Source organism: Balaenoptera ricei, chromosome 16 (assembly GCF_028023285.1).
Source record: "Balaenoptera ricei isolate mBalRic1 chromosome 16, mBalRic1.hap2, whole genome shotgun sequence".
NCBI lineage: Eukaryota > Metazoa > Chordata > Mammalia > Artiodactyla > Balaenopteridae > Balaenoptera > Balaenoptera ricei.
Genome location: NC_082654.1, coordinates 14,776,116 through 14,796,474, shown reverse-complemented (window position 1 = coordinate 14,796,474; position 20,359 = coordinate 14,776,116). Strand labels below are relative to the sequence as shown.

Below are 20,359 nucleotides of genomic sequence, written 5' to 3'. Positions count from 1 at the left end.
GTAGCAGTTGCGACACAGAAAGAGAGAGGGAGCTTTATCAAGTGCCACTGGTGCCAAGAAAGACGAGTACCTTCCCCTGGACCTGCAGACGCCCGGCCGGCTTGCCGACAAGACGACAGGCCTTTACCGACTTCTAACAGCCTGCGTTTCCTACACCCGGGGCATCTACTGGGTGTTCCAATTCCTCATCCTACTTTACTCTGGTTCTAAGATCTGTGTTATGTTTGGCGGACAGCTCTGGTGTCTCCCATTCCCACCAGCACCATGGCTGGTCCCTGACAGCTGGGACTTCCACTGGCCTCTGGGCCTAGCTGTGCTCATGGCCCTCTGAGGATCAGAGGGGTGACCCCACTGGGTTCTCCATGGTGGCCTTGCGGGCACAGGCTGAGGGTGGGTATATCTGCCTGCTTCACGATGGGTGCGCTGGGCGGGCTGGGCGGGTTGTATGCATGTGGGCTGGGACTTACCTCTTCGAGACTGAGTCTGAAAAACAGCTTCACGGACTATTTATACAGAGATTTTAGATTCTCTGAAAGATATCCAAGTGAAGGATTCTGCCCATCTGGAAACGACGGTTGTTCCCCTAAGCTGCTGTCAAAGGGCCCTATATTCTCAAGTTACTCGTGGGGGAGCTTCGGCTCCAAATGAAGCTTCATTCAAGTACAGTAGATGTTCCATAAATGTGCTGAATTGTTAAGCACCTGAGTTCACTTCTCAGGATGCTGGCGGAGGCTGCATCCCTGGGGTTGGTCAGGACTGGTAGGGTGGTCCATCTTTCTTGCCAGCATCCTGCACTTGAGGCAGATTAAAACATCAGCAGACTCACTGGCTAATTTTCCACAAAGTCTACCCCATGTGGGGTCCTGTCCTTTCTGGTGGATGCCGTGAGCCTGCTGGGATTGGCTGGTCACGCTCAGCTCTTCTGGGGACAAATGCTAGTTTTCCATCTCTTGGCAGGGAATGCATCAGACAAAGCCGCTTTGATCCTAACACTTCTTTTCACCCTTTCTCCCAGGTCACCCTCAATAACCTCAGGAGGACACCTTCAGCATCGATGCATAACAGCTCAGTGCCGTAAGATGATGCAAATGGGCCAGTCCTTGCTACTGTATTTCAGAATGAAACCCTTCAATGTCCTAGTTTTCCATTCACCCAGCAGTGTTTAATTTCCTACTATGGGTCATGCTTTCTAGTAGGGAAGCTGTTAGGGTGGGTGGGAAGAGAGGTGCAAAAGAAGAAAGGGACTGATGGTCTCCGGCCAGTCTCTTGGCACATCCTGCAAAACGAAAAGTGGGGATTGGTAAGACAGCCGGACCTGGGATGAAGAGAAGAAAATCAGAGAAAACCTTCTATTGATGCTGGTGCTGGGTTTGGCAGCTGCCCTTGAGCAAAAATAAACTCCCTGTGGCAGTGGAACAAGATGCTGCTATGGGCACCTGCCAGAGGCAGACCGCCGAAGTCGCAGCTGCGCTGGTCAAATGAGCCTGGAGACCTCAGGGGGCTGGGAGCTCGATGACTGTTACAGGCTGCGGTTCTCTGCAGGCAGTTTATTGAAACAGGGCTGGCGTGCCTTCCCCACCCCTCTGGGCTGGGTCGCAGAACAATCAGAAGTGCAGGTGGTGCATCCCGCTGAAAGACCCAGGCTGTCTCCGGGAGGGAGGAGAAGCTCGTCAGAGAGCTCTGGGAACTACAAAGGGATGCTTGGCGAGGATGCAGGAGACAAGACAATCCCAGAGCTAAGAAGGGGGAGCTCAGGGGAGGGCTGGATGGATGAACTTTCTACTCCGGGATTAGCATCATCTTCAGATCGCCTGGCTCCTCAGAGAGACTTCTCTGTCTTCAAAAAGCCAGGGTTACGTGTAGGATGGGTATCTGACAGAACAAGAATTAATTTGGGTAGGACTAAATTTTAGAATGATTACGATGAAGAATCGATGGGAAGGGATTCTGTTAAATACTTGGGCAATAAGAAACAAGGGTGGGGACTGGGGTTATCAATAATCGATATGGGACAGAAGGGAATCCGCCAATGTCTTAAGATAACGACCCTTGGGAAATGAAATGTCCCACTGAATACATCCCAGGATGGAGGCAGTGGCAAAACCCACAGATTTAAGGCCTCTGCAATGAGAATATATTTCAGAGGTACAGTGGTCTTGAAGAATTCTAGACAACAGAGTTCAAATAAATGGTCACTTGAGAATAAAGGCTGTGTCAAAGTCAAGAGGTATCAGATCTACACACGAGATGCTTATCTTAGGGATGAGAGAAAAACATAGCTTGTAAGGATATCTAACCAAATTCCCAGCTGTTTTGCTGTTTTAGAATTTCCAAAAAGAAATTCCTTCCTCTGCCCTCCAGATATTAGCTGTGGCGTGCTTCCTACAAAGGCACTGGTGTCTAATTCAAGGAACTCTGGATGTTTTGTCGGGACAAGTTTTCTGTTTGGATCAGACTGCATGCTCCGTTCACCAATGGCACATGGTCTCTTGTGGTACCTTGATTTTGCTTCATCTCTTCAAACTCCCCAAACTCAATGCAGACAGGCACTTTGGCCAACATCATGTTCAGGCCATGGGTAATTGACTCTTGTGTGTTGTCATTGCTTTTTGGTCTCTCTTGAAACGATGGGTCTGACATGGTCTCATTTGTTTTATCAAAGAGCAGAAACAACAAAGATCGCGGGGGTATGAATCCAAGAGCTCAAGAACAGCTTGAAAGAGAATGAGAAAATGTGCATTCGTTTAAGCAGGTCATTTTCTGGCCCCCAGTTTATTGACTCAAATAAGTCGTGCGTGCCTGACTACATGAATGAAAACTTATTTTCCAAAAGACAGCTCCTCTGAGGCCACTGTTTTGTAAATAAGAACAACAGAAATACATTTTTGCTGGATTCTAAGAACAGAATTTGCTAATTATATAAACTCTCACTGCTCTTACATGTCTTTTCCCAAGCACTTAACACTGATTCAGAAATGCTTCCTCTCTCCCACTTTCCTAGCTCAGCAGATGGAGTGTTTGGGAGTGTCTGATTCAGAGTACAAAGAGGCAGGTGGGAAATGGGGATGCAGCTGGAGACAACCCATCCTCGGAGCATGTGCAAGATAGAAACAATCCTAATATAGACTAGATCAAAGGCCACAGCAGCTCTGGAGGAGCCCTGTCCTATAGTTGTTTTCCTTAAAGAAGTAGCTTCTAAAACATTTTTTACTACAGGATAAAGAATCGTTTAAAAGAAAAATTTTTTAATGGAAACCACACTCCTTTCACACTTTGGATACAGTTTGCTATACTTAATGAAAAATAACCTATGTCATTCTCAACTTACACTTTTTTTTAACTAGAGGCTTGAAAAAAACCAGATATGGAAAAATATATTCAGGTGGCATTCTGAATTCCCTCTCTTTACTGTGCCCTTCTTCCTTCATGTGCTCTATTTTTTTAAGATAAACAAACACCTCTCGGTCGAAGATATTCAACATCAAGGGGACTGAATGTGCTTCTAATCGGTTTGGCAATCTTGCCTTTTTTTCTCTGAAATGAGTAGGGCATAGCTAGACTTGATTTGGGAGCCATGGTCTCCATGGATGTAAGTTACCGTTTTTGTTTGTCAAAATCAACTACAATGAGATGCCTTCTCCAACAGGCCCAAACCTCAGCAGACAGCCCTTGTATTTTGGTGGCACCTTCCATGCAGGGCCTGCAGGACAGGAAGTAGTGAATCATTTTTTGCTTTTAGCACTGCCCGAGGAAGCTGGATAGGTAAAAGGTTTTGCCTGCTCCAGTACTGGGGCAAATGATGGTGTTTCTGGGGCACCGTGTTAAACTGAGATCACCCCGAATGGCAGAAACACTTGCTTGATATGATTTTGTAAGACTCTCTCTAACAAGTTGTCATGGAACATCCTTCCCGCTGTTTACTTAAGCAGTAATTTATTTTCAAATTGACGATTTGGTAACTCTCATATGCTTCTATCTCTGAAGAAAAATGAGATCTGTGTTGGTGAAAGATGAGGCTTTTCAAAATTTAATTTATGTGCTGCACATCCATGCGTTCTTCACTGAAGGCCACTCTTGTTAGCTCTGATAACTCCTATTTCCTCTTTGGTCATCTGAAGCTAATTAGAGCTGCTGTTTATTACAGAAGTAATCAATAGCTTTCTACAGTAGATTACATAGGATCAGACCTCTGTGCAGTTAGTCCAATGTAGATACACAGAGATACCTTACTTAAAACAAAATATGCTCTGTAAGAGATATGCTTTCACAGGTGACTGGAATTCCAAGTATTTCAACATGTTTAATGTGTTTATTCAAAGGAAGAGTCTTTACGAAATCTTTCACTAATTGAATTTGTTTGATGAGTTCCCCTTGAAAACATTTTGAAGTGAAAAAACTCGGTACTTAGTATATACATTTATGTTTATTAACATTTGGATATAAATGTACTTCAAACATCAATAGAGCTAAAAGGCTATGCCTTCATCTTGGGTTTAACAGATTTCCCACCCTAGTAATTTGATTAGTTCTTACAAGGCAAACATCCGTGGGCAAAGGGAATCAGGATGAAATGTGCACGGTGGGTCTGCCCCCTCCACCCCTCTACTGATATGGGAAGAAAGCGAACGCTTCCAATACTCTACTGGGTGGAATCTCCTCGCCTCTACTCAGTTTCAAAGAAACATGGCTACTAGCACTCGATCCTTGTAGATATCGAATCTCACCATTTCAACCAGACTTCAGAAGGGCACTTTTGAGTCTATTCGTTTAAGGAAAAGAACGATAGAAGAGGACGTGCAGTTAACAAGCCAAATGCCTTATATCCAGAGTCCTGTTTTGTTCTGTGTCTCTGTGCCAATCAACTCAGCTCCACAGACCTAATGGTGACCCTCTGGATCCACAAACCTTTCATCTTTTTTTGCAGAGTCAGTCACAGTCTGTCACGGAGGACACAGAACACGGTGCAAGCAGACCCCCCGCGACCTTCAGGCCAAACTGCTCTACACAGCACCCAAGCCATGACAGTTGGGAGTCAAGACAATCGTTAGGAAAAGAACTGTGTACCCTGGCATGGATCTGCTTCAGAAGAAAGGGCAGCACATCCCAACCCCCCGTCCCAGTCAAGGCTGCCTTTGTCAAGTAACAGGAACACCAAGGTACTGGTCTGTGTCAACTGGCAAGGGTGCCACTGGACACTGTAGAACATTTACGAGTGGCTGCTGGTTTCCTCACAGGTATGCACGCTTGCGTTTCAAGAAATGATAAAAGACAATGCTTGGCTGCTCTGTTTCCTTCTGCCTGTCCACAATAACGTGATGCAGAGCTTTCTGCTGAAGCACGAGGCTCCTCAGAGTCTGCTTTTGAAGAGCTGTCTTCATGAACATCGGAGCTAACACTACTTATGAGAGGAAAACAAGCTCCGTGTATTTTGTATTAAACCACCAGTAAAAAAAACGAAGACAATGTCATTACTTTCAAAACATAGAAAGCCAGTAGTTGAAATCATTTAGTAGTAAAATTTTTTTTCTACATATAACCTCATACGTGTAAAGAGTATTGGAATGATGCTTCAGCTATATTTGACTCTTGTTAGTTTAAGGGCTTCTCCCTCAGGTAAGGCTTAGGAAAATGTCTCAATGATCAAGGTTCTGTGAAGTCTCATGCCCACTCTCACTCTCTATTTTGACTAGAAGACAGACACTACAGTGGAATGTGACAGGTATTTTTTGTTTTTGTAGGAGAGTGCAGAACTGTTTAGAGTACATAAACGCAGCGCGGAAAATACTAGTACGTATAGAAAAGTGAACATTGGTACAAGCTTGTCTGCACAAAGTCCATCAAGATTGTCTTGATGAGGATCTTCACTTTGTGACAAAAAAAAACTTGGCATCCACGTACTGCTGCAGTCATGTCATCAGAAATAAAACCTATTACGTGAGATATGGAAGATTCTTTAGAAATACTAACTCCTTCTCTAGCTAGTGAAGGCCAGAGTTAAATTGTTAAAATCACCATCCTCATCGTCCTCTTGAAAAACATGGCCCCAGTTTGCTTTACAGCCAAATCAACAAACTGTCCCTTTACAATACAGCATGCCCCAAAGCCTTCTGAGTTTGGAATGTAGCACTGTATCGGGGATCCCATATAAGCCCTAAGGATCACAAGAAGCTTTCTTAGAAAAAAAAAAGAAAGAAAAAAGTTCCAGTTGGATGAAACTGTTTTAGCAGTGTCTCAACTGAGCTCCTAAAACTGGAATTTCAGATATACAAGAGGACAGGAAACAGATAACTTGGTTTTTGTCTTTTTACATGTCCATATTGTTTTTTAAATGCAGCTACGATGTGTCAGCCAAAGATAAAGATAATAGGGTGGACAGGGCAGTTACCACCAGGACCAGCAGTGGGCTCAGACTGCAGCTTGGAGGAGCAGCCATTGATTTTGTGGTTATGTGGCTGGAAGCCCCAGCAAGACCATCCTTTTCGTAATCACGCTGTAAGAAAGAATGTTTTCATTATCACCCACTGCATGTGTTCGTTCTATCAAGGCATATTTTAACCGCACTCTTTCTCTCTCACTGCTCACCAAAGCTGACCCGAGATTTTACCCCCACTCCCAAGGTCCCCCAGCAACTGTGCAACATGGAACCATTCTCCTTCTGGGTACCAATGACTGAGGAAGGATGCTTGCTGTCTCTCTCCATCGTGAAGGAGGGCAGGAAGAATCATCTTGGGAACCTTGCCCAAGCAAGTATGGGTTCATGTAGAGATGGGTCACAAATCGCATTGGAGACTGGCAGAGAAGGCAGTAGCCTTTCCTTCCATTGGCTGGTTCAACCATGAACTTCATAGATGAAGGGTCTTGCCCTGCTTGTCAGAGAGTCCCGACCAAAACCCAGGCTCCCAAATTCCCAGTCAGCACAGCTGTCCTTCCCCAGGATTGACTCCCTCATCCCCATCCCTAGCACCTGCTCAATCCCATAATGCCACATCCCACCACAATGAGCTATGATTGTGACAGAACCATCCACCCTCTCACTTGTAGATTGGGGAGTGTAATGCGGCCCGCCTTGGCTACTTCTGGGTTGCTGTGGAGGTCAAAGGACATCTGGTAAGGAGCAAGAGTTGTTATGTATCTTCTCTGTGCCAGATTTTTATGTGACTGTGACCAGAGATTATCATGGTACTGGGGCAATGGTATTTGTGCTGGTCCAGTTCTGAGATGAGGATCCTGGGGTCCACACTTGGTTCTCACTTTGGGCATTAGGATCTGAAGACTGCACCTGGCTCAAAGGGCAGAGGGACACTGAGGGTAACTTAGATTTTTTTCTGGACCTGAAACCTTGTTGTCTTTGAGCCCTTCACATCATTTCCTGTTCCAGGGTCCCAAAGGCTCTGTTCCTATAAATGTAGGGAGACTCAGAAAGAAACAACTTACATCAGAAAGACAGAGGTGTGGACTGCCCGACATATTGGATTTCAGCTTCTGTGCCTGGAAAGAGACAAAAACGCACACACACAAAATCACTCATACATACTATGGAAGAGTAATTACTGATGATCAACTGTCTAGGGCTGTGCCATTTACAGAAATATGTGAGCCACAGCTGCGAGCCCATATACAATTTAAATTTTTCTCCTAACCACGTAAGAGATAACAGGTGAAGAAAATTTTAATAACATTTTCTTTAACTCAATATATTACCATTTCAACATGTAATCAATATAAAAGATGATTAATGAGATAATTTACATTCTTTTATTTTCATCCTAAGTCTTCCAGATTTGGTGTGTTTGACATAGTACATCTCAGTTTGTACCCACCTCATTTCAAAGTCACTGCACAGGTTACAAGAGAAAAAATTTTGAAGTCATTTACATCTTGAACTCATTTATAGTTCTGAAAGTTAATGTTTAGGAACTGCCTTCTAGGTAAAAATGGTGCAATAAAAATCCACATTTATTAGTAACGTAAAGATAGGTCTTCCTGAAGCTTGTGTGTTTGTTCATTTGTTTATTACTTGTTTCAGTCCACAAACACTTAACCAAGCTATTTTCCAGTGCTGGGCATGCGGTGATATGACAAAAAAGGATGTGGTCCTGGGCTCATGTGGCTGCCCTCTAGTGGGAAAACCACTCAGTGCTCGGGGGCTAAGGCACAGGGCAAGGACTCTTTCAGACAGGTCCCCTTCAGGAATCGTGAAGGGCATTACGGACCCCAGATCCATCCATCTTAAAACAGGTCCCCTTCAGGAATCGTGAAGGGCATTACGGACCCCAGATCCATCCATCTTAAAACTGCTTTAGGTGGTCACAAAGCACCGAGCTGATCTCCCTGTGCTATGGGGCTGCTTCCCACTGGCTATCTATTTTACGTTTGGTAGTGTATATATGTCCATGCCACTCTCTCACTTTGTTCCAGCTTACCCTTCCCCCTCCCCATATCCTCAAGTCCATTCTCTAGTAGGTCTGTGCCTTTATTCCCGTCTTGCCCCTAGGTTCTTCATGATTTTTTTTTTTTTAGAATCCATATATATGTGTTAGCATACTGTATTTGTTTTTCTCTTTCTGACTTACTTCACTCTGTAGGACAGACTCTAGGTCCATCCACCTAACTACAAATAACTCAATTTCGTTTCTTTTTATGGCTGAGTAATACTCCACTGTATATATGTGCCATATCTTCTTTATCCATTCATCTGTTGAGGGACACTTAGGTTGCTTCCATGTCCTGGCTATTGTAAATAGAGCTGCAATGAACATTTTGGTGCATGACTCTTTTTGAATTATGGTTTTCTCAGGATATATGCCCAGTAGTGGGATTGCTGGGTCGTATGGTAGTTCTATTTTTAGTTTTTTAAGGAACCTCCATACTGTTCACCTAGAGGGGTGGGATAGGGAGGGTGGGAGGGAGGGAGACACAAGAAGGAAGAGATACGGGGACATATGTATATGTATAACTGATTCACTTTGTTATAAAGCAGAAACTCACACACCACTGTAAAGCAATTATACTCCAATAAAGATGTTTAAAAAAAAATACATGTACATTACACCTCTGCAATACAAATAAATACATATTTTATTGAAAACTGCTTTAGGGCAGTTACAAGTTCCTGAGCTGTGAGGGCTTTAAGCTCCCTATTTCCTCACAAATGAAGCAAGTTTCCACTGGGTTTCTACCTGAGAACTGAGGTGGAGGGAAGGTTCCATTGCTCAAACAATTACAATAAAAACTGCTAACCCAGTACAACTCTCTTGTTTTGTAAAGGAAAACAAATTAGAGTTCAGAGAAGTTAAGTGACTTATCCAAGGGCACACAGTGAACTACTTTAGAGTCGAGATTTAGATAAGTCTCTGAAACTCCTGAATGGAACTGTGCTCTTTCCTGCTTTACAGTGTTTCTCCCAGGCAACCCTGGCATGCTTGACTTTTCACGTTCCACCTGCCCCCAAAATCCACACAAAGAATCCCTCCCATAACCCCCTCCCCCTGAAACTAGGAGCCCTTTGGCATTGAAAGACCGAGAACTCATTTGTCGACAGGATGGCCCTGGATAAGCAAAACACCTGAATCTAGGAGTATCTGGGCAACCAGCTCTGTGGGAATGCCCTGGCAGGATGCCTACTGCAGGACAACGTTTGCAACTTGTTGAAGACGTGCTAGCCTGAAACGATAGCATGTTCTCCCAAGGAGTAATTTATTGACCATAATGCTACGTGGCAGGTGTCATAACCTTTACCTCTATTTGCATATGCCAGCTGTGAATATGAAATAGAAACCTTTAAACAGGCGTCAAGAAAAAGACACTGTGAAGCATCCCTGGGCTGTTCAAAGGTCACTAAATGTTATGTATAAGAAGATCAGAGGGCAAATCAGAAGAGGAATTGAGCCTTACTCAAAAGCCTACTTTTAATCTATATTAATAGCAAATCTGGTCCATTGCATTGTAACCTGTAGAGAATAATATGTAGAACTTTGCACGTTTTATTTCTGTTCAAGGTTGGAATTGTGCCAGGCACCAAAATGGCCCTAAAACATCACATTCTGTCTTTTCTAGGCGGCAATCTACAAAAGACAACCCTCATTAAGGGTCTTTGCATAACTAAGAAGTTCACTAAAACGTGCAGAGAAGGCAGCCTGACTTCTAGTCTGGGACACATTATTTCTCCAAGTTGTTTCCGTGCTGTGGTCACAGCTAAGCTCCACCTCAGTGTCTTAGACTGCAGTGCCCTCTAAGAGATCCAAGGGCTGGTAGGCCTCCTCCTACTTTGTTCTATATGATTAGCACCAGCATGCAGTGTGTCACTCATCATCTATACCATCTGAGAGGCTCACTAGCTACACTTAGTCACTTCAGGAACCTGTTAACGTACTAGTAAAATGCCCATCTATTACATGATTGTAAAGGGGGCTTCCACCAACGGACTAGAAAAGGTTTCTATCTTAACCAATTTTCTTAAGTGGACTCTACATCAACATAGGTAGATTCTGGTCCTCAGTGGTCACTGAGAGTTCAACTTTGTACAGGATTTGAGTCATACCACCAGGTAGACATGCTCTTGCCTCCCATCTGAGAATGGCTGGGATGACTGTTCGAACGACGCAAGAAAATACATTGAGACCAGCTCCAAGTCTGTGAAGGCTCCGGGCTCTTCTTCCCCCAAAGCAGGCATCTTGTTGGCCTCTATCTAAAGCAAATAATCAACCTCTGGCTTTGTCTCCCTGTGTCCCCACTGGCTTTACTTAAGGTGGAGGCAGCAGCTCCAAGCTCATCTGGCCTTGAGAACCAGTCTGGTGGGCAGAACTGGATGAACTGCTGAGTGAACGTAGTCATACACCACCAGGACTCTGCAAAGGCTCTGAGAAAATGTCTTCTCTCCTGTCAGACCTTTTCCTAACCCAGCAGAAGCACCTAGCACTCCAGAGGCTTAGCGGTCCACGCACACTGGCCTCAAAAGCCTCTGCTTGCATAGCGTATTAACACTGCTTCCCATTGAGAGGTCTGGGGGGCCGGGAAACCCCCCAGAACTGCAGAGGCAAAGAAGAGCAGCCCCCCAGTTCTGCCAGAACTTTGCATGAACCAAACTAACATCTGTGAGTGTGATTAGAAGGCAAAGAACAGATGTTATTGGTTGTTGGAAGGGCAGGCAGCACCTGGTAAAAGAATCGAAGGGTTGCACACAGACATGAGATCTTTTAAAATCCCACACCAAACCTGGGGTATATATTACAAAATGAGGGCCAGTGGGTCTGCTGCTTGGACTGAGTGGCATCAACTGGGTGTCCAGTGACTCTAAGGGTTCGTAAGCTGCAGATGGAGGGGCAGAGCCTGGGGATTCAGACCTACGTATGTCTAGCTGGTGGCATGCTTATAAGTCCTGTATTCAGTCTGAACCCCTCGGGTGACCACCGAGGGTCAGAAATCTACCTATGCAGATCCAAAGTCCACTTAGGAAAATCTGGCTCTTAAAGCCCCTTGTAGAAGCCTGAGCAACCTGCTGTTTCCACATTGTAAAGGTTTTTATCCTGAACGTTTTTTAAAACATCAAGCTATCGCTGTCTTGCTAGTCAGGTCTGATAAACGCAAGAAGATAAAATTATAGGGCATCCCTCACCTTCAACTATTGCAAAGAGTATTTATGTATTTTAAACATTGCCTCCGTTGATGAAAATTGGGACTGTCCCAGGAAAATTAAAAAAACAAAAAGAAAACAAAAACTTCTGAGACCTTGCAAGGTATAAGGCAAGTTAGAAACTGGAAGAGCACCATTGCCGAGCCCTAAATGGGTAAAACCAGGGGTGTAATAATGGAACAAGTCCTGTCTGCAAGCTCTACAGCCCTGCTCATTAAGAGGATAGGCAGGGGCCCAACATAGAGCCTGGCCAGCCCAGACCTATCTAGGCACCAAACCTTACAGTTTGTGGCTTTAAAATATGGTATCTCTTTAAAAGGAGAGAGGAATAAAGAAGAAGAGAAGAGAATGGATTTCAATTTTTCTAAAAGTAAATTTTAACCGTTGTTACAGCATGTTGAAAAACGAATTATTTAATCCCTTTTATGAAAGCGGGTCTCATAAGAGCTAACCCATAGTTATGCGGTTATGGGAGAAGCTGCCTGACTCCGAGCTGGGGAAAACAACACCACCAAAACACAGTACCACAAGGTTTTCATCTTGAGAAGGTGAAGAGGATACTGGAGAAACCATCCACAAACCAGTAGCTTTGTTGTCATTCTGGAAAACTAGGGAACTTGTTCTTTAGGCTCTTCATAAGCCTTGTCCCTGCAGCAGTCTTATAAAACTGTCACTGGCAGTAATCCCCAAGTCCAGGCATGTCGCATAATAGAATTTCCATGGCACTGTAATTGTGGCCAGACCTCCCCAGTCCCTGGCACTAAAGGGTTAATAAATGCATTAGATGCCGTTAACCTCTGTTACTCCCTTGCTTTTTACCCCTGTGATTAGCATTTGGAAAGCCTGCCTGGTGCCGACTGCTCTCCGGTACAGAATGCCCAGGCACACGTACAGTTCATAGCTCTCAAGTCAAGCCAACTCATCGGGCACCGTGTACACAACGCGTTCTGCCCGCGGTGGGTTCTCCCCGAGCCTCGGGTCAGATCAGGCTTTGGAGCTGCACACTTGCTCTGTTTATGGAATTGGAGACTTAATAGCATACCCACTTGCAGTCTGGCCTTTGCTGCCCCGGGACTCCATTTCTGTAGAGAAGCCAGTGTTTAATCTTGGGTTTTTAGGCAGCTGTCAGCCAGCAGGGCATGGAACATTTCTCTACTCTCCTCCATGTATAAGAAAAGCCAGTTTCTGCTCTACCTCCAGAAAATAAAACCAGAGGAAGTTGCTCAATCCAACAGCAACAGATTGTCCAGGCCGCAGCCAAATGGTCATAATTAACGATGCTTCTGCTTCTCTTCTCCCTTGCTTTACTGATTAGAGAGATTTGCTATATTAAGAACCTGTTTGCTTAATGACAGAATACAAGCAATAAACAGAAATACACAGACTGTAAAACGCAATCAACTTTGCTCTCCAGTACTAAGAGTACCGAGCTGCATCTATCACACTTGTCAATATCAGTTTATCAGCATACGAGCCTCTTCTGCAGCATAAATTGGACCTTTGCTAGGGAAAACCATTGCATGAGTTCTTTCCAAAACAGTTCAGAACTCAAAGCCATTTCTCAATTTAAATCTACGCATCTTACATTTTCTCGTAAGGCAAAACATAAGAAGGCTGTGTACCTAATTTGAAGGATAACTGAGCAGAGTAATCCGTTATTACTTTCTCATTTTTCACTTTGCATTTTAATAAAATGGATTCACCACTTCTACGGGTAGAACTTACTATATAACAATTCTATTGTGCACTAGACACATACTTGCCCAAATTAATTTCTACGCACACAAAAAAGACAAAAAAAAGAAGTTGCCTGCTTAGTGAATCCTAGCTAAGGAATGGTCATGTGCTCAGTGCGCTGTAGTCTTATACTCTTTTCAACTTTTTGGATTTTGCCTGTTGGATTTGGGAGAGCCAGGGGAGGTTTTATTTCCGGTCTGGTCACAAGCAATTGGCCAGTCTTTCTAAAATCCTTGCCACTGTCTATTTTGAAACTCACCTTCCCGGTGAGTTTTGCTTTTCCTATGAACTTGGTAACAACCACTGGTCTGAGTAATGTGTAGTCAAGTCAGTGCTTAAAAGAAGTGGACACATAAATAAGGTCTACTCTGAGCCCCTGGGCGTGGGTGTTTGTCTCTCAGAGCCTGTGTTCGGCTCTGTTTCCTCAAAGCCGATTTCTGCCAGCCCCACGGGCTCTGGCACAGGCTGGGGAGGGGCTGAGGGGCCATGAGGAGGGACAGAGTGAGATGTGGGTGGTGATCATTCTTGGGCAGCTTTTCTACCATGTCTCATCTACCTTCTCCCTCCAAGACACTGTGTCTACATATTACCTGAACCTCAGCCAAAAGGCTTTCATTACATTAAGCTCTAAGAAGACCTTGTAAAGATGTTTCACCCTGCACAGGTTTAGGAAGGCCCACTGGGTACCAAGTTTAGTTAGTCTGGCAGGCTCTGGGCAGGTCGAGCCTGGTCATAAAAAGGGGTGGGGAGAGGACTGGAGGCCTGAAGTCATGCTTCCTTAGCCCAAGGAAGCACAGGCTCAGATCCCAGATGGGTTGTTTAGACAAGGCCTCCATGAAGTGAGGCCAGATTGTGTGTGTATGTGTGTGTGTGTGTGTGTGTGTGTGTGTGTGGTGGTCGTAGCCTTAAAGGTGATATGGATTCCTGTTCTAGAGTCTAGAAGGTCTTGGATTCCTGGCACCTGTGAGTTGTTCCAAGTTTAACAGTGCAATTTAGGTTGAGCTTAGGGCCAAGCCTAGAGTAGAAACTTTTTTACCTGACAGCACTGGGGGCTGGGCCCTTAGGTCATTGGTCAATTGAGAAATGACGTTAAAGAGCAAAATCATTAAATCACTTAAAAATTACACATTTGTATCCCATGTTTTAATTTAGAAGCTTCTTTTTTTAATTATTGTGGTAAGAACACTTAACATGAGGTCTACCTGCTTAAATTTTTAAGTGTACAACACAGCACTATTATCTACAGGCACAATGTTGTACAGCAGATCTAGAACTTACTCATCTTGCATAACTGAACCTACATACCTGTTGAACAGCAACTCCTCGTGTCCCCCTCCCCCAGCCCCTGGAAACCAAAATTCTATTCTTTGCTTCCATGAGTTTGACTATTTTAAACACCTCATATGAATGGAATCATGCAGTGTTTGTCCTTGTGACTGGATTATTTCACTAAACATAATGTCCTCCAGATTCATTCATGTTGTTGCATATTACAGGATTTTCTCCTTTTCAAGGTGAATAATATTCCACTGTATGTATTGCATCAAACATTTTAATTTATAATTTGAATGTCATTCACTGACTGATTTTTGGATACATGATCAAGGCCACTTTCTTAAAAAGGTTTTTTAAAGAAAGAGTTTGCCGATTGGAATTCCCTGGCTTATGTTCTGCGCAAGCTACACCTATCATTTACAATCTACAATTTCCAGTTTTTGTTTCATTAAAACAGGAATGGCATTTGTCTGACACCCACTGAGGAATCTCAGTGCAGAATCTTTCTACATTTTTACAATTTTTCTCAGTCTTTTAGAGTTGTCTGGGCCACACCTAATCAAAGGTATTTTTTTAAAGGAATTTGAACTTTTCTAATGTATTCAACCTAGCTTTCATTGAAACAACTTTCTTTCTTTTGTGCTCCTATTTCAATCATTCATGTAATATTTAATTAAATTATGTAAGCAAAATACCAAACACAACAGCACCCAAAGGTTTGAGAACAAATGCTCCTAAATCTTTTAAACCTGCGCCTCCACTGGAGAGAGCAAGGGGCCCAGGTGAGCAGAGGGAGAGAGCCCACTAGCTTGGGGCATTCAGCCTGCCTTGGGCATTGGACGTTTACATGGGAATGGCAGAGAGGCTGGCTTCTGTGGTGAGCTGGTGAAATGAGGGTCCGTTAAGAGAGCTTCTACTATGATTTAGAACTTGCTCTTGGAACCAGACTGACTGATAAGGTATGCTAAAAAGACGACAGGTTAGGAAGGTCCTGGTCCTAGCTTTTCAACCATCACCTATAATTATAATAACCCCCGCCCTACTACTGCCTACCTCACAGAGTTGTGCGAATCAAACGTGATACTCGGGCTTCCCTGGTGGCGCAGTGGTTGAGAATCCGCTTGCCAATGCAGGGGACACGGGTTCGAGCCCTGGTCTGGGAAGATCCCACATGCCGCGGAGCAACTAGGCCCGTGAGCCACAATTACTGAGCCTGCGCGTCTGGAGCCTGTGCTCCGCAACAAGAGAGGCCGCGATAATGAGAGGCCCGCACATCGCGATGAAGAGTGGCCCCTGCTTGCCGCAACTAGAGAAAGCCCTCGCACAGAAACGAAGACCCAACACAGCCATAAATAAATAAATAAATACATAAATAACCCAAAAAGTTAAAAAAAAAAAAAGAAGTTCCCCAAAGAAAGGCTTCTGATTAAAACAAAAAAACAAAAAAACAAAAAAAAAACCGTGATACTCGGGGTGGAAGTCCTTTTAAAATCCAAGTTGCTGGGCTTCCCTGGTGGCGCAGTGGTTGAGAGTCTGCCTGCCAATGCAGGGGACACGGGTTCGAGCCCTGGTCTGGGAAGATCCCACATGCCGCGGAGCAACTAGGCCCGTGAGCCACAACTACTGAGCCTGCGCGTCTGGAGGCTGTGCTCCGCAACAAGAGAGGCCCGCGCACTGCGATGAAGAGTGGCCCCTGCTCGTCGCAACTAGAGAAAGCCCTCGCACAGACACGAAGACCCAACACACCCAAAAATAAATAAATAAATTTATAAAAAAAAAAAAAAAAAAAAAAATCCAAGTTGCTGTTGATGATCTCTTAGCCTCTCTGTGGTCCCTATACTGGATGTTCTTGGATTCAGGCAGGGGTGTGAAAAATACAAAAGATTAAGCTAATTTGGCTTGTGAATGTGATACTGAATAGAACTGGCTCATGATCTTCTTTCCTCGGATTTAAAAATGAATGCAATGAAAGAGATACAGTCCTGTAAGATATATCAACAGTCCTCCATTAGCTAAGCAGTCCCTCGGGCTTGCCTGTCAGTCTCCCGCACACCATAAAAGGATGTCTGCAGCCCTGCGTTTGTAATTTAACACTAATGGCAGGACGGCAAGTAGCGCTGTGTGCAGACACTGTCTGCAGCAGGGAGCTTAACACGGCGCTTGGGCTGGACTTTCTTCTTCCCCTAACTCCACAGGGTCATCTGACATCTATTTTGCTTTTCCCCAAGTTGGGGCGAACACAGGTTGCCAACTACATTAGAGAACTGTGTGTTTTCGTTCATGGTTAACTTGCTTGATTAGTAAACTATTCAGACAAGAAGCAATTATGAGCTGCATTTTAGAAAATTATGCCCAATTAACAATAAGATTATGCCAAACACTACGTGAAAGATGTTTTAGTTTGGGGTGGGGGAGGGGTTTTGTAGAGCAAACATTCAGTGATCATGGTGTAATGGTAACTAGGGGGATGGCCCTAAAAGGAAACATTTGTTTTCTCAAAATGTGCATTTGGAAACGCAAGTGTACAGAGAGCAGCAGAAAAGATTCATCGTGGTCCCTGATGAGAAGTGCACGAAGCCGATCTCATCAGACACGCGCCCTCATCACCATCAGATAATATTTATTAAGCCTCTCATTCTCTTGTGCATTTATGTGCAGCTGAGAGCAGCCCTGTAATGGCTCTGTGACTTATGGTGGTAACTAAGGTTTGATATAAAACGCCAGGTCTGGAGACAGCACGGACCCAGGGCTTTTGTTCACTCTCTGGGTGGGAAGATGGAGCACTTGTGGTGCTGCAAGAAACAAGGTGAAAGCAAAAAATTTAAAAACTTTAAAAAAAATGTACTTTAAGTAGACAGAGGAAAATATTCAAGAAAATAGAGGAGGGGCTTCCCTGGTGGCGCAGTGGTTGAGAGTCTGCCTGCCAATGCAGGGGACACGGGTTCGAGCCCTGGTCTGGGAAGATCCCACAGGCCGCGGAGCAACTGGGCCCGTGAGCCACAACTACTGAGCCTGCGCGTCTGGAGCCTGTGCTCCACAACAAGAGAGGCCGCGATAGTGAGAGGCCCGCGCACCGCGATGAAGAGTGGCCCCTGCTTGCCGCAACTAGAGAAAGCCCTCGCACAGAAACGAAGACCCAACACAGCCAAAAATAAATAAATAAATAATTAATTAATTAAAAAAAAAGAAAATAGAGGAAGACCAAATAGACTAATAGTGATAATGACTGTGTCGATTACTCTTAAGAATAGCCTCCACTGGTAATGATCCCATCCGCATTTTACTGAATACTCCCCAAGGACTCATGTGACTTTCTGAGGGGGGTACTCCCCTTTTGTACAGATCAGGAAGCAGGGGTTTCAGAAAGGTCGGGACCTGCCCAAGATTCCACAGCCCAGAGTGGCTGCGCTGAGATTTGAATCTCTTTGACTTCAGTCTCTTCGACTCTAAAGCCCACGCATACTGACTCTGCCAGATACGGTACCATTATCTCTCATAATCCTTAGATCAACCCTTAGAATAATAAGGGTAATAAGTCCAGGGTCACACAGCCAGCATGGACAGAGCCAGCCGAGGCAACCTAGAATCAACCCAAGGAGTCAGAGGTCAAGCCAGGGCTGGTGATTTTCACTCCCCCGACAGCCTCCACAGATGAGCACCCCGCATGTCATATCTGAGGTCCCTGCAGCCCTCAGGGTGGCAGGGGACAGCCACCCTGGGGAAAACTCCCGCAATGTCTTCTCAGTGCCCACCATCCTACGCTTCCTCTCTAGCCTTGTCCATGATGTGACTCCTCTTGGGCCTCAAATCTGAGGAGCACAGGGGAGGGGAGCCCTGCATTGAACCTCACCCCCAAGAGAACCAGAGCCATTTTCCTCCCACAAGTGTGCTGCATGGCTCAAGTGCACGGCAGAGTCTATTATTCAGGGAAGCACAGTTGGTTAGAAGTCCTAAGGATAAAAGGTCAGTAGGGGATACAAGAAATTGGATTTATTTATAGTATGTGATCTAAGTGCGCTCAGAAGTATTCTCGTAGGTTGCCCAGAACAAGAGAGCATATTTATAGCCAAGATGGTACAGACGTCCTATTCCTTTTTATTAAGCATGTTTATTATGCACCAATTGGGTTAAGCAATTGTCCAACTGCTGAATTACTATCCCTCTGATGGGCCAGCCTCACTACCCTCTGGACCACAGGAGTGGGTGGCCTAATGGCTTTTCCTGAAATGCACTGAGGGGGCCTAGTCTTCCAGTCCCCATCCTTAAGTGGTTATTCTCACTTTTTGAGAAAAGTAGCAGAAAAAAAAAAAAAAGTTTAGGAGAAGACATCATAAAAGGGTGATCATAAAAATTGTTTCAACCACAGGGTCCACACCCTATACAACGCCCAAGTTCATTTTCCAGATGAATTTTGGGATAAAAGTCACCAAATTGTCCCTCAGTACTCAGGCTCCTTCTGTCTCATGGTCAGCAGAGACGAACCAGGAGGATAAAATAATGATAAAAAGTTACTGTGCTGGAGGCTCAGTTCCTATGGTGAAGAATTTTAATTTGTTTAATTATCACGACCCTCCCAGGTGGTTGTGCCCATTAGTCCCACATTACAGACAACAAACCCAAGGATTAAGGAGATGAAACTACTCTCCATTGTAGTCCACAGGAAGGCTTGATTTTATTGTAGCGAGAAGTCTGGTCCTTCAGTATTTTCTACTCTTAAGCACAACAGCCTTTTTCTTAAAAAAGCAACTTTGAGAAATAACCATGCCGCTGTTTGCCTACTGTCTGCATGATCCCTTGTCAAGCATCGGAACAGCAAGGCTTGAGTTATATTACCTGAAAGTGAGCTTGGTTTTGGAGTAAAACAAATGATGGCACTGCCTTGACTCTCCAAAGGAACTCGGAATCACTAAGTGCTACCCTCACCCTGATATAACGTAGCGGGTGCCATGTGCTGGGGCCGGGAATAGGTGCAGACAACAGCTGACGCCTGGAGCAAATGCCTGTCCCTGGGCAGCAAGAATACCCTCCAGCTGTGGCCTCACTGCTGAGACGACCGTGACCTGGCAAAAGCTACCCAAATGCTGTTGGGATGGACAGCCTTATGTTGTTCTCAAGCAACACCAAACTTCAACTAGAAATTCTCTGGAGCTGACTAAGAAGGGTGAGGCAACTAGAACACTGAGTGGGAGACAGAAAAGGAGGGAAGCTCGTGTCATTTCGGGGTGATGCAGGAGAGGGGCTGCAGCCACTGCCGGTGACCTCTCCCGTGCTTTCTTCTCAGGTGGGCAGCTCAGAGCCAGCCTCCCCGCCATCCACATCACAGACACAGCTGCATAGAACACAAAGTAGAAACGGACTGTGGGCCCCAAGTCCCTGGACTGCACCTTAAAGAGGAAGGAGCCCAGCCACGTGGGACTTCCTCTGACTGTTGCCATTTCTCTGTAACAGGAACAGGGCTCTGAGCCAGAGCTGGTCGGCTCAAGAATCTCACTGCACCCAAGGATCCTGGGACCGCATCCCCAAGGTATGCCCCATATGTTCCATGGTTACCGTGTTTGTGTACCTGGCTCAGGGCCTCCTATTTATTGACTTTAGTGGTCTGAAAATACACCCCGGAAAATCCCAGAAATATAATAACGTGAATTACAATTCCAGCGACAATATGACACAGTGCCTTCTCCCTGATGCTATATGCCAACACTTTTATTAAGTGTA

General features: G+C 44.8%; 1 protein-coding gene across 3 annotated transcripts in view; it reads right to left on the bottom strand.

Moving 5' to 3' along the window:
- Positions 1 to 4,404: 4,404 nt before the first annotated feature.
- Positions 4,405 to 20,359, bottom strand: part of GFRA1 (GDNF family receptor alpha 1) — a 226,875-nt gene continuing 210,920 nt past the window's right edge. For all 3 annotated transcript variants that reach the window (XM_059899712.1, XM_059899710.1, XM_059899711.1), the window contains 2 exons: positions 7,435 to 7,488; positions 4,405 to 6,490 (listed from right to left, as the gene is read on the bottom strand). In XM_059899712.1, coding sequence (XP_059755695.1) covers positions 6,335 to 6,490; positions 7,435 to 7,488 — 210 coding nt within the window. In that variant the 3' untranslated portion in view covers positions 4,405 to 6,334. The remainder of the gene's footprint in view (positions 6,491 to 7,434; positions 7,489 to 20,359) is intronic.